This window comes from Acanthochromis polyacanthus, chromosome 15 (genome assembly GCF_021347895.1).
Source record: "Acanthochromis polyacanthus isolate Apoly-LR-REF ecotype Palm Island chromosome 15, KAUST_Apoly_ChrSc, whole genome shotgun sequence".
Classification (NCBI taxonomy): domain Eukaryota; kingdom Metazoa; phylum Chordata; class Actinopteri; family Pomacentridae; genus Acanthochromis; species Acanthochromis polyacanthus.
Genome location: NC_067127.1, coordinates 25,059,959 through 25,077,197, shown reverse-complemented (window position 1 = coordinate 25,077,197; position 17,239 = coordinate 25,059,959). Strand labels below are relative to the sequence as shown.

At 39.3% G+C, this 17,239-nt stretch overlaps 1 protein-coding gene across 1 annotated transcript in view; it reads left to right on the top strand.

Moving 5' to 3' along the window:
• The first annotated feature begins 12,325 nt into the window (after positions 1-12,325).
• The window catches only part of xpo1b (exportin 1 (CRM1 homolog, yeast) b), a 32,353-nt gene continuing 27,439 nt past the window's right edge, over positions 12,326-17,239 (top strand). The window contains 3 exon segments of the mRNA XM_022193129.2: positions 12,326-12,713; positions 14,323-14,454; positions 14,687-14,788. Of these exon segments, the coding sequence (XP_022048821.2) occupies positions 14,329-14,454; positions 14,687-14,788 (228 nt within the window). The 5' untranslated portion in view covers positions 12,326-12,713; positions 14,323-14,328.

Below are 17,239 nucleotides of genomic sequence, written 5' to 3'. Positions count from 1 at the left end.
GTCATAGTTAAACGGCAGCTTGATTGATGGCAATCTATTTGTCAAACCAATCAAAGTGGGCTCCAGACCCTCAAATGTAACTACCAAGCCTCAAATTTAGTTAAGCTGTATCTGTTAAATCACCGTGGGATAAAGAACAACAGGCTTTAGATCACTATGAGAAGGATAGGTAGCTGATAAGACAGACAGAAGCAAAGAGGTATAAGCTGAAAGTTAAACTAGATAAGTAAACATGAAAGGAGCCTGAAACAGACAGACAGACAGGGGGTTAAGGGTTCAGCACAGCTATTACTGATGTATAGATAGTGCTAGAATGTACAAGAACTACTTAGAAACAACACAAAGCCTGATACGTTGCGCTTGTTTCCTGTAGTTTGTTCAGTACTACAATAAGCTAGGAAGCAGTTTCAGCTTTACTTCAAATGCTCTCACTTGACCAAAAGAACTGAGCCAAAGGAATAAACACTGTAGGGTTCAAATACAGTGGTATGCAAAAGTTTGGGCACCCCTGATAATTTTCAAGATTTTCCTTTATAAAGCACTGGTTGTTTAGATCAGCAATTTCAGTTAAATCTATCATATAGCAGACGAACACAGTGATATTTGAGAAGTGAAATGAAGTTTATAGGATTTACAGAAAGTGTGCAATAATTATTTAAACAAAAGTAGGCAGGTGCATAAATTTGGGCACCCCAACAGAAAAATTACATCAATATTTAGTAGATCCTCCTTTTGCAGAAATAACAGCCTCTAAATGCTTCCTATAGCTTCCAATGAGGGTCTGGATTCTGGCTGAAGGTATTTTTGACCATTCTTCTTTACAAAACATCTCCAGTTCAGTCAGGTTTGATGGTTTCCGCACATGGACAGCCCGCTTTAAATTACACCAGAGATTTTCAATAATATTCAGGTCTGGGGACTGAGATGGCCATTCCAGAACGTTGTACTTGTTCCTCTGCGTGAATGCCTGAGTAGAATTTGAGAAGTGTTTAGGGTCGTTGTCTTGTTGAAGTATCCAGCCCCGGTGCAACTTCAACTTTGTCACTGATTCTTGAACATTGTTGGCAAGAATCTGCTGATACTGACTGGAATCCATGCGACCTTCAACTTTAACAAGATTCCCAGTACCTGCACTGGCCACACAGCCCCACAGCATGATGGAACCAAGACCAAATTTTACTGTGGGTAGCACGTGTTCGTCTTGGAATGCTGTGTTCTTCATCCGTCATGCATACCGCCCATTGTTATGTCCAAATAACTCAATTTTTTGGTTCATCAGTCCACAGCACCTTATTCCAAAATGAAGCTGGCTTGTCCCAAATGTGCTTTAGCATATCTCAAGTGACTCTGTTTGTTGCATGTGCGCAGAAAAGGCTTCTTCCGCATTACTCTCGCATACAGCATCCCCTTGTGCAAAGCGGGCTGAATAGTTGGACGATGCACAGTGACACCATCTGCAGCAAGATCACGTTGTAGGTCTTTGGAGCTGGTCTGTGGGTTGAGTTTGACCGTTCTCACCATCCTTTGCCTCTGCTTATCCGAGATTTTTTCTTGGCCTGCCACTCCGAGCCTTAACTAGAACTGTGCCTGTGGTCTTCCATTTCCTCACTATGTTCCTCACAGTGGAAACTGACAGCTGAAATCTCTGAGCTAGCTTTTTGCATCCTTCCCCTAAACCATGATGTTGAACAATTTTTGCTTTCAGGTTATTTGACAGTTGTTTTGAGGCTCCCATGTTTCTACTCAAGGAGAACAACCTGCAATTGGCCACCTTAAATACCTTTTCTCGTGATTGGCTTCACCTGTGTATGTAGGTCAAGGGTCAATGAGCTCACCAAACACATTTTGTGTTCCAATAATTAGTGCTAAAGGTATTCAAATCAATAAAACAACAAGGGTGCCCAAATTTACGCACCTGCCTACTTTTGTTTAAATATTTATCGCACACATTCTGTAAATCCTATAAACTTCATTTCACTTCACTTCTTCATTTCCCCTCCACTGTATTTTGCAGCTGGGATGAGGTTTTGATGTTGGTGTGCTGTGCCTTTTTTTCTCCACACATACCATTGTGTGTTCCTTAAAATCAACTCAATTTTGGTTTCATCTGTCCATAGAATATTTTTACCACTAATGCTGGGGATCAGCCAAGTGTTGTTTTTTTTTTGCAAACTTCAAACGTGCAGCAATGTTTTTTTTTTTTGAACAGCCAAAAAAAAAAAAAAAGAACGGTGTCCTCCCATGAACTTCTTGTTTAATGTTTTACTTACTGTAGATTTGTCAACAAAAATGTTAGCATGTGCCAGAGATTTCTGTAAGTCTTTAGCTGATACTCTAGGACTCTTCTTCACTTCATTGAGCATTCTGCTCTGTGCTCACGCAGTCATCTTTACAGCATGATCATGCCTAGGGAGAGTAGCAACAGTGCTGAACTTTCTCCATTTGTAGACAGTCTGTCTTATGAAGCATGGTTCACATCAGGCAATACTTCTTGAGAGCAGCAAACTCAAAACTGGTGTGTGTTTTTTATAGGGCAGGGCAGCTTTAACCAACACCTCTAATCTCATCATGTTGATTGGACTCCAGGTTGGCCAACTCCTGGCTCCAATTAGCTCTTGAAGCAGTCATTAGCTTAGGGGTACTTTTTCCACCCTGCACTGTGAATGTTTACATGTTTTAGCCATGGAAAATTTTGATTTACATAGATTTTTGTTGGACCAGTAGGCTTGAAATTACACAAACAAGTGACAAAATATAGTAAGATTGTTTATTTATTTATTCATTTATACACTTTTATTAAATATATCATGTTATTAAGTCATTATTCACTTCATTTTCTTTTTTGGAGGTCTTCCTGCAGACTGTCTGGTATTTTCCTCCAGAATCTTAATATTTTCCTCTTTTCTCATGATGCTGTTGACTTTGACAGCTGCCAAGCAGAAAAACACCCCCAAACCATTTAATCCCCATGACTATGCTTTACCATGAGGATGGTGCTCTTGGAACAACTTCATTTTTGCCTCATCTCACCACTTACCTTATGACAACAACCTTTCCTCTCTGTCCAGGTGAGGTTTTGGACTCTCTTGAAGAAGTGGAGTTGTCCGTGAAGATCGGCCTTGTTCAGTGTCTGCTGGGGTCTCTAACTGAGATGTTGGTACCAGAACTGCTCAGATCCACTGGGATGATCTTGGGGGTGAACCTTGGACTTTTCTTGGTCTCTCACACCACCATTCTTATCAGTTCAGGGGTCACTGTTGGCTTCCTACCACATCTTCTTAGATTTGTTTCTGTATCCTAATAACAAGCTGACTAAGCTTTTTTGCTTTAGCCATGACTTTCAACTGATGAGTAAATGACAAAGAAGAGCTGGTAAGAAAAGTGTGAATGCACAGAACAATGAAACGTAAGAATTAAGTCATATAAACTCAATTAATTGTCTATATGGTTGCAAAACAGTGTATGTGCAGGTGTCTTGGCTAGGATATATACCGAGTGGGAAGATTTCTTTAGAGAAACAGAAGCTCCATCTAGAGGCTGATGTGCAGAAGTGCAGCTTATGGCTGAATGCAGCATTCGTTCATAAGAAACCAGGAAACACTGAAACTCGAAACTCATACCTCCGTGAATGCGAAATTGAACTTGTGTGACTAAAAAACAAGATTGTGCATTGCAAGAAATGCAGGTTTTCATTAGTTATGTGTAAAAAAAAATGCTTGTGCAACACACAGCAGGACTCAGTATTTCAGACACAAGCTTAAATACTTCTGTCATTTAAATGTTTTGGAACATGATCTGTGATAGTTCTAATCCCTAAGGTTTAGCTATCAGCATTTTTCTGCAACATGCACTTAATCTGTTTACACTGTATAATTACAGTTCTATACGGTAATTCTAATATTAGTGGTGCAGTTCCCACCTGTCTTGTAAACACTGTAAACAGATGTATTCGTTGCATTTCAGACAAAGTAGCTGTTCAGGAAGCTCTGCTACCTTCTGTTTAATAAAAAAATAAATCCCAGTAAGCCACTGTTTAAGGAATTACTGAGCTTTTGTGTCTGCCCCCTGGACTCCACTGAGGTGGTGGGAGAGAGGAGGGCTCTGGCCAAACTATCATCCATCATGGAAAACTCCTCCCACCCTCTGCATCAGACTGTGAACTCCTTAAGAAGCGCCTTCAGCAACAGGCTGGCACTCCCTAGGTGTTAGAAGGAACGCTTCCACAGGTCATTTATTCCAGCATCTGTCAGACTATATAATGCCTCAATATAAACTTCACTGCATGCTGTTTACTGCTGCACTTTTTTCCTCTCCCTAATTTACACACACATCCACCTACTTATGTGCAATCACTAATACCTCATCAGTGCAATAACTGATACCTCATCCTCCTGTATGTAGTCTTCTACATGGTACATAAAACAAAAAAATCATCCGTATATAATGTAATCTGCAATCTTTGCACTGTGTCTTTCTTTTTTTCTATTTGTTTTTATTTTTTGCACTGACTTTGTACTTTTATACTTTTTCTCTGGAGGTGCTGTAACGGTGAACTTTCCCCACTGTGGGATCAATAAAGTTTATCTTTATCCTTATCCTTCTTTTTAGTTGATTTAAAGATATCTGTTTTTAGCAGGAACCAATGAGCTTTGAGCTGAGGGCTGCAGCGTAGGAGGTGATCACAGATGTATTAACACTGTTGGTGTGAGGCTTTGTTGACTACAAGGAAAATAGAATATTTAGAAAATAGAATTGTTTTCGGAAAAACTTGATTCTCATATAGAAGAATCTCCAACCTTTAGAAGATTTAGGCACAAAGCAAAAACAACACAAAAACCTTCATGGATATTTTTTTAATTAATCTGGAGTGAAAGAACACTGTACTGGGCCAATGTGACATGATAGCTTTTTCTGGAAATCAGGTCAGAAAAAGTAAGAGCCATCTTATATTTGGTAGTTAGACAATAATGGATTATTAGCTGTAACGTTGCTAAACCAGCAGCTGTTTTAGTGCATTAGTGAGTCTTTCAGAGTCACTCAGCACTTAAAGTGTCACGTTGGACACAGTAGGTAAATAAGTTGGCACAGACATGCCGAGAATTAAGTTGCTAAATGTTTTTTCAGCACATAGAATAAATGTTAAGTTGGATTTTTAAACCATTTAATGACATAAAACTATCCCGCTATTTGTACTACGATGTTAAATATTGTTCTTCCTTGTTCAGTTTGAGCTGCACAATCAACAGACAGACTGCTTGGACAGCATCTCCACCTCTCAATGTACATACTTCAAGAAACAGATGGAGGTGAGAGTTGTTCTCAAGAATGCATTCTTTGCTTGTTAAAATGTCAGAAAACCGTGGAAAAAGCTCATCACTATGTCTTAAAGGTCACGGTAAAGTCATCAAGTGTTTTGTTTGTCCAATACATACTAAATTTATTTTAAAGGTCCCACAGCTCAGTGGTTAGCACTGTCGCCTCCAAGCTAGAAGATCCCTGGTTTGCGTCCTGGGATCTTTCTGTGTGGAGTTGACGTGTTCTCTCTGTACTGCAGCTTCCTAGCACAGTCCAAAAATATGCTGAGGTTAATTGGTGATTCTAAATTGTCCGTAAATGTGAATATGAGTGTGATTCTTTGTCTCTCTGTGTTGTCCTGTGATAGACTGGTCACCTGTCCAGGGTGTCCCCTGCATTCACCCTAAGTCAGCTGGAATAGACTCCAGCCCCCCATGATCCTAATGTGGACAAAGCAGTGTCAAGCCTGGACAACACTGGATTCCCTCCTTTCTGCACCCTGCCCTTGCAGCTCCGTCAGGCCTGAATCTTCCAACGTGCTGTGCCCTCACAGTAAAGCCTCTCTCTGGCATGCAGACAGCATGTTGTGGAGGTTCATATGTGTTTGTGTGGCCGCTCTTGACCTTTAGTGAAGTCAGTGGACCACAATTCAGGGAGTTAATAAAACTGGTGATAAAAGGGGGTTAGTATTGGTTCTATAGTCTCTTCTCTTTGCTGCCAGAAGAGATTCAACAGAAAGTAAGAATGGAAAAAACAAGGTGAAACCTCAGAACAAAGCAAACTGATCTTTAGTGTTGTACCGTCCATGCGCTTTGACCTGACAAATCAAAACGCCTTCAGAGCGGCCATAGATAAGACACAGTGCCTCTAGCAGCATTGCAATCACTGGCTGCAGTGTTATCATATTAGGACTGTGTCTGAATCATAAGGCCCACTCATAATCCCAAATGTTAGGTTGAAGTGACCTGTTCAGCCAGAATCTTCAGACTGTCTACAAATCACTATCCTCAATTGAGACGGAGTCCAGCACAGATGTTTTGTGTGAATTGAAACGATTTCCTCTGACCTGATTCCTCAATCAGTTCATGCCTACTAAACAAATTAATTAGGATAAGAGTCCAAAATTAATTAATTAAATCAGTGAATCACTGATTTAATTAATCTGAGAGTTTGAGGGGAATTAAGATTCTTAGAACACCATGTAGTTGCATTAAGGCCTCATTTTGTGCATTAATTTGAAAGAGGCTTAATTGGTTTGACTCAATGTCTGCAAATTATCTGTTAAAATATATATATATATATATATATATATATATATATATATATATAAAACTGTCTTCTAAATTGCATTACTATACTAAGGATGCTACTAATGGTTAAGTGAGATTCACTGTTTTCCATTAAGTTGGGCAATTTAGAAAATAAGGGTAAAAATGATTGTAAGCTGTGTTTTAACGTCTTGCTGTAGAAAAGTGCAGCTGGTTAGAGCTGAAAAAGACTATAACAGATAATTCAAGAATGTGTTTGGACTCGAAGATTAAATATCTGACACAGAGCTAGGCTAATAGAAAGGGAAATAGGAGAGCAGAAAAACTATGAGTAAAACCTACGATATTACACTATAAAAATACTGTTGCTAGTAAAAGTCCTATTAATATTTTACCTCAGGAAATATATGTAAGTGTTTGCTATAAAATACACTCTCAGTGTCAAGGGTTTTAGCACCTATGTAAACTTCCCCCTGACAGTGTTGTATGACTGTATCATTACCAATGATATATTTATACATAATATAAGTGGTGTTTTTTTCATTGTAATAAAAAACAGCCAAATCCTAACAGTACTGTACTGTTTTTCCAAAATACAGTTAAAAATTGTGCATAGTGATACCTTTATTCAAGCCAAAAACAAGAATGACCATTAACAGCAGGCTACTGTAAAAACAGTTCACAACTCATGAAGCACTGTTTACACCAGCAACTTGATTTGGGTAGCTAAGAATACTATTACTAATTTTATGGTGATGACTGAAGACAGGAGATTTTTGTTATTTTTTCCTCATTTAAAAAAATATTTTGTAAAATGTGATTTATGTTTTCTCTGTATCTAAAATGTACAATTTGCTAAACATTGCTGCTTTTGAATAATGTTCATTGTCCATAAAAATGTAACTTGCCTATTCTTTTTCCCCCTAACAGTTTTAGGTGTTTCACTGGAATCTGTATTGTAGAATGTGACACAGGACCACCTCAAATCTGGATCAGAAAGATTAAAGACACATTGTTATTAATGGTATATGAATAACAATGGTAATTTTAAAATACCATGTTGTAATTTAACCTGTCCAGGGTGTCCCCTGCCTTCACCCGAGTCAGCTGGGCTCCAGTACCCCCGCGACCCTAGTGAGGATAAAGCGGTGTATAGAGAATGGATGGATGGATGTTGTAATTTACAGGCAGCTATAGTAACGATTAATGTTCATTACTGTGTCAACACAATATAAATACAGAACATTATCAGAAGGACAGTATTAAACAGTAAGCCTTATATTCTACTGTACAGTAAATAAAAAGTAAAGTAAATTACAGTTATAACACTAAAAATAGAGTAGAATACCTGCAGTAAAATACACTGCTTAAGTGGATGGACTTTCAATCACTGGTGGAAAAAAAAAATGCTGTACAGAACAAGCATTTTGAACTGACAGCAGTCTCTGCATTAGCACCTACTCTGTTTGATCAAAGCTTGAACCTCAAACTGGAAAAAGCGAGAACTAGAACTGTCAGATTATCAGATTAAATAATAGACCAGAATTACTGACAACTATCAACAGGTGATGTGAAAATCTGTAAAGTATGAATGAAGCTCCAAAAACTCCACCTTTTCCAGGAGGTCACAACAAGCATGAAACTCTTGGGGAAAATATGATTTTAGACCCTCAAACTGTTGCTGGAGTTAGTGATTTGACAACCCCAATCTATACAGACCACACACTGAAGATCTCCTTTAAAATGTTGAAGCTCTTTGGAATTTGTTCATCTGCTGGGTGGCCTACAATCCAGGTTTTACACCCAACAGCTTGGATGCATTTTTTTTTTTAACAAAAAGACAGGAGTTATGTCTGAGCAATTATCTGGACTTTTCTAAGAAATTTTCACCTTAAAGCTTCAAGGGTGGAGGGAACAAAGTGGTTTAGTCAGCCAAGATAGTTTTAGACTTTAACTGTTGAGACATCACACTGATAAAACATTTAACAAAGAGGATCTCGGAAAATTAGCATCAGGACATGGTATATGGAAAACCTTTATTTCATCATATAAAGGTGACCTGGGTCTTAGAACCATTTCTCAACTATGTTAAGTCTTGAAAGAGTCAAGCAGAATGAAGTACATTTTTAAAAAATTGGGAAAGTGAAAGAAACTTAGTCCTGTCTTTGGAGGAGTGAGAATTTAAATGCTAAAAATTTAAACCAACTAACTGACTGTCTTGGAGTTCAAGCAGAGATAGTATGATGGATGAGTTCAATACATCAAAGACAACAGACTTCTGGTAAAATGGCAACTTTTTCTCTACCACACACCATTTAGTTTCCTTCTTCTGTATACCAGTGAAAGAGCATTAAAAAAACTTTATATAGAGGTTGGTTCTTGTATAGTACATACTATTCTTTAAAGTACTAAAGCTTCTTCATTTGTATTGGACTTATTTGGTGGCAGGTAATAATACAAAACTGCTAATCTGCAGATCATTTGTGGTCTATAAAACATCATCTGCAGATCATTTGTGGTCTATAAAACATCAGAAACAGGGAAAAAGAAAAGAAAAGAAAAAAGAAGCCAACATAATTTCCTAGGCTGGCCTCTTGAAACATGTTGTTCTGTCTAACCAACAGTCCAGAACCCAAATATGAAATGTGTTCTAATAGAAATGCATCAACATATGGATCCATGAAGAGCCTGTTTTTGCCAAAGGTCTTTGGAGAGACATTTTTGTTTTCTAAAATAGCCATTGATGGTTCTTTGAGGTATCTGTGATGGAGAGCTTTCAGAAAATAGGTTCTTTGAGGAGCACGACATTGTTCCTCTATGACCTTTTTGGGTTCCAGTTAGCATCTTTATCCTTCTGAGTACACCAAAACATTACAAAGAAGACAATCTACACTCTGATAACAGCATACCAAAGAAAAATAATGATCAATATTTGAGTTAAATACAGTGAGATTAGCTTAAATTTCAGATTTAATTTTTTGTGTTAAAAAAATCTGCCAAATTCCTTTGATAAACGATCTTTATATCTTGTGGTTTGCTATAAAACGTGCCTGTTATATCCCAGTAGAGGGGGCTCCAGGATCACACACTATATGCAGCAGGTTAAAACACTTAGTTGCAGAAGATGGCGCTGTTATTTGTTTATATTAAGTCAGTAAGACTTCAGTATGGAGTGGAGCAGCAAGCTAATCAAGAGACAGCAAGTGTCCTCACCTGATGTCAGAGATTATTTCTTGCACCAGTTATCATCAACCACAACCAAATGAAGCCCTTGCATTACTTTAAACAATCCTGAGAACACACATTTTAACCATCATGGTGATTTTCCCTACCACACAGGCATTATTGTGTAATGATACCTCTGAAATTGTGCACCAGTGTTCATTTCTCCTTTTCCAGTCACAGGCTTACATGCCAGGGCTGACCATTCAGGCAGTGGGACAACAGCAGTGTAAGCCAGCACCAACAAATTTCAAGTTTTTTTTAGTTGATTGCCACATGGAGGTCAGCCCCCTAGTGTGGTGCAATGATAATATATGTAAATGGACTACCATGCCCCAACCAGACAGAACAAGATTTAACCAGCCTGTGCCTGACGGAGGTTGCTTACCTCCAAACTTCACACATGTTTGACAATAAATTCCAGCACTGCACTAAGAGATGGTCTGATGGACAGCGAGGGCCTGAAGGCAATTTTTTGTGAACAAATTGATTCTCTGAATGAAATGACATGGACCTTCATAGTACTATGTCTATTTTTAATTATACCACAGTGACGCAAACTTTGTAAAGTGTGGCCTACTTTGAGTAATAGACACTAGTGAACCTTCCTCTAAAAATATAGCTTATGTTTTTGCGCGTATTGTTTTTTGCCTCAAGAAAATGCAGGATTGTTGACTTGCACTCACATAATGTTGTTTGTGCACTTAAGACTAAATGAGTGTGTATTCTTTACGCAGTCGCTTAGATAAAAATATCATGGGACGTGACAGCCTGCGCTGCATGCTTATTTGTTTGCATAGCTAATATCACAGTCAAAATCACAAGCCTGAACAACTGTAAGTACGCAGTACATGTAAATAATAAACCACAACAGTTAAAGCACTGAAGTGTCACACAACTGGAAGTGATTACAGATGTAGATATACATATTTTATTGCACATATGATGTGACTGAAGTTGAACTTCGGACGCAGCTTTCTTAAAATTCCTGTATTCCTGAAAAGTGGACCAACTTGTTTGTGCCTAGAAATGGTTGTTTTCTTTCTTCTTGAGTGTAGAGGATTCTAGGAATGTGACAGCATGGAGTGAGAAGCAAATGGCGTTCATGAATCCACACATAGATAATAGGCTTTGAAATCTTGTTTGTTAATAACAAAGGCTCGGATATAGGCCAACTGTCTGGGGTGTGAGGCTGATCCAAGGACACTGACACACCAACAGCGCATAGACTTAACAGGTGAAATAACACAACCTACAGCTGACATGGAAAATATTAAATAAAAGCATTTAAATTTTAGCCTCTGATATTATTATGCACTGCAGCTAAGTATGATTCTCATAATTAGTCATGCATTGCATTATGAAATGCATTGTGGGTATATAAACACATGCAATGTGCAATTTTAAAACAGACAAACTACAGGAAATAGTAGGTTTTGTTTACAAATTTCACATTTTAACCAACAGATGACACATTTGCTTGTGAATCGAAATCCAGTATGTACTTCAAAAATAGATATGAGATGACTTTGCAAAAGCAGCATTTTCAACTGCAGACTGCTTGTAATATTAAAAAATGACCTGTGCATATCTCAACGGGTCGCAGAGACATAAAGAAATGAGTGGTAGACAGTGTTGCTGGGTAAATATTCAGACGCCCTTCGAAAAATCCTCTCTGAATGACTTTACTCGGTTGTGTACTGTCTCCACCACTACACACCAAATCCAGTATTTTTCCATCAAGTAGCGCGCTGCACCACGTGACCACAGACGAGAAAAAAACGCTGTCATGTTTGCATCCTCAGTTGACAGCGGTGCAGAGTCTATGGCGCTCAATTAGCTAAATGCACACTGCGGTGCTACATTTCTTGGCTCTGCAGCTACTGTCATTATATATGTATAAAGTCCACCGTTCACGTTGGCACTGTTGTCCATTCGGGAAACAAATTCTCCTCCAGGTCGTTTTTCTAACCCCGTGCGTTCATGATCATGTAACCACTCCCACTCGTGGCTGGTGGAAAATTACCAGCTTACAAGCAACAGGCAAATGAATGGTACTTGCGGTTTATCACATCGTTCAACCCTACAGTGTACGTGCGTGTGACAATCTCTGTCCTCTCGGGAAATATAACGTTTGAAAGTAGCAGAGCCGCCACGGAGAGTAGAAGCGGATCAAATCATTAAATGGCATTAGTTTTGCGCCTCGTACTGCACGCGCGTGCTGAAATGCTACCTGCCATTAACATGAATGAAGGTAATAAATAACTAAACCCTGAGGAGAGGCTTTAAACAGTAGTCGGGAAGTTATTCGCTATTCTGATAAGCGGAGTCATGTAGAAATCCATTCTGCATGGGAGTCTGCCCTCTTTTTCTCTCCGGGCGGAGTAGTCGCGTGGGCGCTTGAGCGAATTGAAATAAAATGACAGGTCATTCCTCCAATGGAACCCCAAATAGGAAGTCTCCGCCAAAGACGCAGCCAATCACTGCGTGGTGTGGGCGTAACCCCAGTCCAAACTTTACGCGGCGCCATCGGCTGAAAACTAAACCGAGATGGAATCTCCCAGTCTGAACCGGTTTCAACCGGTTGCGAGTTAGTTGCTTGAGAGAGGAGAGGAGGCGCAGGCACACAACCTCTATACCGCCCCGCTGGAAAATTATTAGAGTAACGAATTAATTAGTGAATCAAGCTTTACTTTGTTTCGTAAAATGTATCGGAGTGACAGATTACAGGGTTTGCCGTGATAGTAGTTTTGGAATCCACAACAGGGGTTCTTACCAGCCAGACATCACTCACTGCTGGAGCTGGACATAGTCAACGCTGCAGAAATAGGAAATCTTTTTTGATCAACAGTGGTACTGAAGTACTCACTATATATTATAGCTGCTTTGGCACACGCCACTCTTTTCAGTCAGAGCCTTGGACTTTAGGTAGGTAACTGGGGTGAAGTACAAACCTGCCATGCTGTGATTAACGTTTCTTGGCTTTACCTGTACAGAGAATAAAAATGCATTGTGTGTGGTTAAGTTGTGTTATCTTGTATTTTACGTAGCTTGTCATAGTGTTCATGGAAAGATACGCTAATTCAGAATGTAATAGCATCACTGGGATGACCAAATAGGCTTCGACTGTCCGCTAGCTAGCATTTACCACTTTGTAAGGATTAGCTAACGCTGGCTGTCAGACAGTTTGCTGTAACTTTACCTGACTAAATGTATACGTGATCATGACTTCATCCTGAGCTGTTATATATGACTTTGCAGGTGAATAAGTAACCAAACGCCGTATGATTAAATATGTGCCTCTCCCACCATAGCAGCATCACTCGTGTGCGTGATGTGAGCGGATGTCAAGTTCATGTTGCTAGGTACTTTGCTGTGGCCGTTGTGTTAAGTTTTCCTCTGCGCACCGTAAAGTGTCTAAAATGTTATTCCTGGGACACACCGTTTTCAGTCTTTCTGGAGTGCAGCCACAACACGAAACGTTACTTCCCCAAACAGTTGGGATGATACAGAATAACATGAATGTATGAGCGTACGCTGTGCCTGGTATCCTTGGTGGGAGTGGTTGTAGTGAGCAGTGAAGGACCACATGTGAGATGTTTGTACCACACGCTGCTAACAACTAGCTGCAAATGTAGCCCCATAGCTAGCTAATGTTAATGTTAGCATGGTGTGCGCTAGTGGCGCGCGCGTGCTGTTTGCATTAGTCACGTTACAGGTAATGCTAGTAGCTGTCAACACAGTTGTAAGCTGCATTCATTATTGACTGTTCTCAGACTGGGTGCCTGTCGGTGGCGTTGGTCAGTGTTTGGAGAAGTGTGCTCCGTCACTTACAGATGTAAACAACGTGACGTTGCCTGGTATATCCGGCACGTGGCTCGTTTAAACATCTTAATATGGACGTAGAAAGAAGAGCTTGACTATTAGATCAGAGAAGACAATGTGGACAGACTGCTTATTGCCTGCTTGTTTCCGTGTTGGAGTCAATTGCTTGCAATTGCTATTTGTTTAAACTGACCTGAAAATATCATTGACTCTGCTTTTATGAATGGTTTATTCAACCGTGTACTAATCGATACTGGCCTGTTTTTGGAAAGATAACGTAGTGCCAGTCTGCTAAAAGCTTTCACACCCCCAATAATGTTTAGGCTAACTCAAGTTTGGATACATTTTTACAGCGTTATCTGCAACTAAGTAAACTAATAAGTTAATTTGTCTTTTTTGCTTGTGCCCCTTCTTGCAAGTGTAAACTCAGTGAACTGTGTCCAACATTTTCAGGCAATTTGCAGTGTTCTGAACTCAGCCCAGCAGGAGAACTGACAGAGCTTTCCTTCCCTTTGTATGCTTTTTGAACAGTGACAGGCATGTGACACCATGAGCTTAACTTCTTAAAATGACAGCTCACTGGTGGGTCTGGGGGATGTTTGTTACATGGTCAGCTGTTTGGAATTGTTTCTAAACACACAGTTCACATGACTTTGCTGGTTGAATGTGTTCTTTGCACTCATGACCCCTCCCTCTGCTGTCCTTGTTGCAGAGCTCTATGCCAGCAATTATGACAATGTTAGCAGACCATGCAGCACAGCAGCTGCTGGACTTCAACCAGAAACTGGATATCAACCTGCTGGATAATGTGGTGAACTGTCTATATCATGGGGTGGGACCACAGGTATGTTATGTCTTTGTATGTCGCAAGTTCTCTTTAACCCACACCAGACCTAAACAAGATGTATTTTGATTTCTTCTTTCAGCATGTTTATCTGTAAACATTCACATTTTCACATAGTTGCTACAGGACACACAAGTCTTGATTTATTTTTGTATTTTCTCAAATATGTTTGCAAGACTTTTTTTGGAATCGCAGTGTTAAGTCTAAAGTGTTATCAATATTTGCATTACAGCAAAGAATGGCACAGGAAGTGCTGACACACTTAAAAGAGCACCCAGATGCCTGGACAAGAGTGGACACCATCCTCGAGTTCTCCCAGAACATGAACACCAAAGTAAGCAAGCTAAAATTCAAAAAACACTGTTGGAGAGACACTTACTTGTGCTTTGAGGAAGAAGTCTTTTTGACAATCATAAAACAAAATAAAAACATTTTATCCTACATCACAGTGGTTTGCTTATACCATGCTTAAATACTTGTAAGAGAAGCTGTGTGGTGTATCTTTGTTTATAAAGTCATTTTATGCAGTGCTAGTACATGTGGGTGCACATGGTTGAATTCTCAGCACTGACAGGATTTGTCTCATGCCCTAACTGTGGAGCTGTACAGGACCTCTGTCCTTCTGTTACGGTGAATTTGGTTGAATCTGAACACAAGCAATAGACCCTACCCTTCATGTCACGGTTGTAGTATAATCTAAATACCAAGTAGTCCATTTCAAGGTCTGACCTGTTGTTCAGATGAAAATGAGCTCCTGCTGTTTTCTTTCTTAATCATACCAACATTATTAGTGAAATTGATCATGGTTGTCTCCAAATGGCAACACAAAACTCCAAAGTTTAAGCATGCTTCTGTGTAGCTCAAATGCCTTACTGCACTTCATTTAGATGGGACTAAAAATGCCTGGCAAGTCTATTATGTTTTGTGTTAGTAAAACAGCCTGAAGCTAAAAAAAAAATAATTAAGTTGAGGATTCCAATGGGCTGCCCCAGTCCTTGTACTGTTTCGGTACATGTCTATATTGCATGGTGAATTAGATGTGCAGGCTGTTACAGCAACACACTGTTATTTATGATTTGGAATGTAGGTTTTACAAGAAGTAGTGGTAAAAAAAAATAAGGGGCAAACTCAAGAACTGCTCAGATAAAAAGCTGTAGGTGTGTATAGTTGATGGGTGTTTAGTTAGTGTGGACTAATACTTTCAGGATGTCATCAAGGTCAGCAACCTAATCCCTTCTAGTTTCCTGTCTTTTAAGAACACTCCTGCTGTGGTCACCAACTATTCTGCACACACCTTGGTACTATTAACATATACAGTTGTAAACAGCATCCAATATTTTCTGTTTTATATTCTTCATTTACAAAATTTATGTCTTGGGATTATTGATAAATTGTTAGCGTCCCAGGATCCTTTCAGCTTGTGTTGGAAGACCACAGATTAGTGTCTGGTGCCTTTGCAGTATGTGATCATAGGTGTGTATTGTGTCCCTGCTGTGCACGGACGCAGCTGGTAAAGCAAGCTGACTGTGAATGGTAAAGTCACTTTCAGAGTGTTCAGATTGATTAACGATAGCATGAACAAAACTGTCATATTTAAAGTTATCAAGCCTAATCCTGTACTCATTGTGGAAAATGAACATGTGCAAGAATACGATTTAATTGAAGTGCGATACATCCACAACTTCCTCAAAGTAATCTTGACATTTGCCTTTTTCTTTTTTTGCTTGCCTGTAAGATTGCTTTTAACACTGACATTCATTACTAATGTCTGAGTTGATGTATCAACAGTTCTTTTTCTAGTTTTAAATTTGTAATTTGCCAAATAAATAGGGGCATTAGAGGAAAAGAGGAAACAAAAGGTAAACACCTCTTGAATTCTGCATTCATCTTCATGAATTAGTTTTTAAAGTGCATAATTTAAAAGCACTTTGAACATCTGGCTTTTTCTTAGTTACTACAGTAATTATACTGTTTGGAAATGTAATGAATTCAAGCTGTGACTATTTGATATTAATCACAATGTTCCATTATGTTTATGGCTTGTAATAGGAAGAAAAGGGGTGTGTCATCCTGTGCATCATGACACAGCTAGGCTTTGACGGCAGGCCTCCACAAGGTCTACCCTTTTTAAATTTCACTTTGACTGAATTCTGTTCATCCGTTTCTATTGCATCTGTTTCATTGGACAGAGGGAGGGTGCAGGCTGCAGTCAGTAGGATCCATTATAGACGGGCAATTTTAATGACTTAATTTCACCTGTAGGGATCATGGCGCTGTTCCCGCCCCACCCTTCTCTCCTTTACAGTGCATCTTTTTCCTCTTCTCCCCTCTGTTCCCCTTAATTCTTTAGTCAAGACCTCTTTTAAATATGTGCTTCTGCCAGCTAAAACATTACAAAGCATTTGGCAGTGTCCTGCTGATAATTTCCTCTTCTTACCTCCCGTGGTGGTTTGTGCCGTGTGGCAGTTAAAGGTGAAATAAAACCCACCAGAAATGTGTTTCAGCTCTCCAGGTGACACCTGTGGGTGCTGTACAGTCAGTGTGCCTGTAAGGAGATTTCACCTTTAATCTTCCAGCATCCATTGTCTGTAGCACATTTTTAATCCTGCTTTAATAACATCCTATACTACATGTCATCCATTGTTTTTTATTTATTTGTTTTTTATGTTTTGGAATCATTGTTCTCTTGAATTGATGATCCCTACAGTTGAAACAGTCAGTTGAAGTAATGCTAGACAAAAGGCTAACTTGTAAATAAAATGTTTTTGTTTTGTTTTTTTTCTTC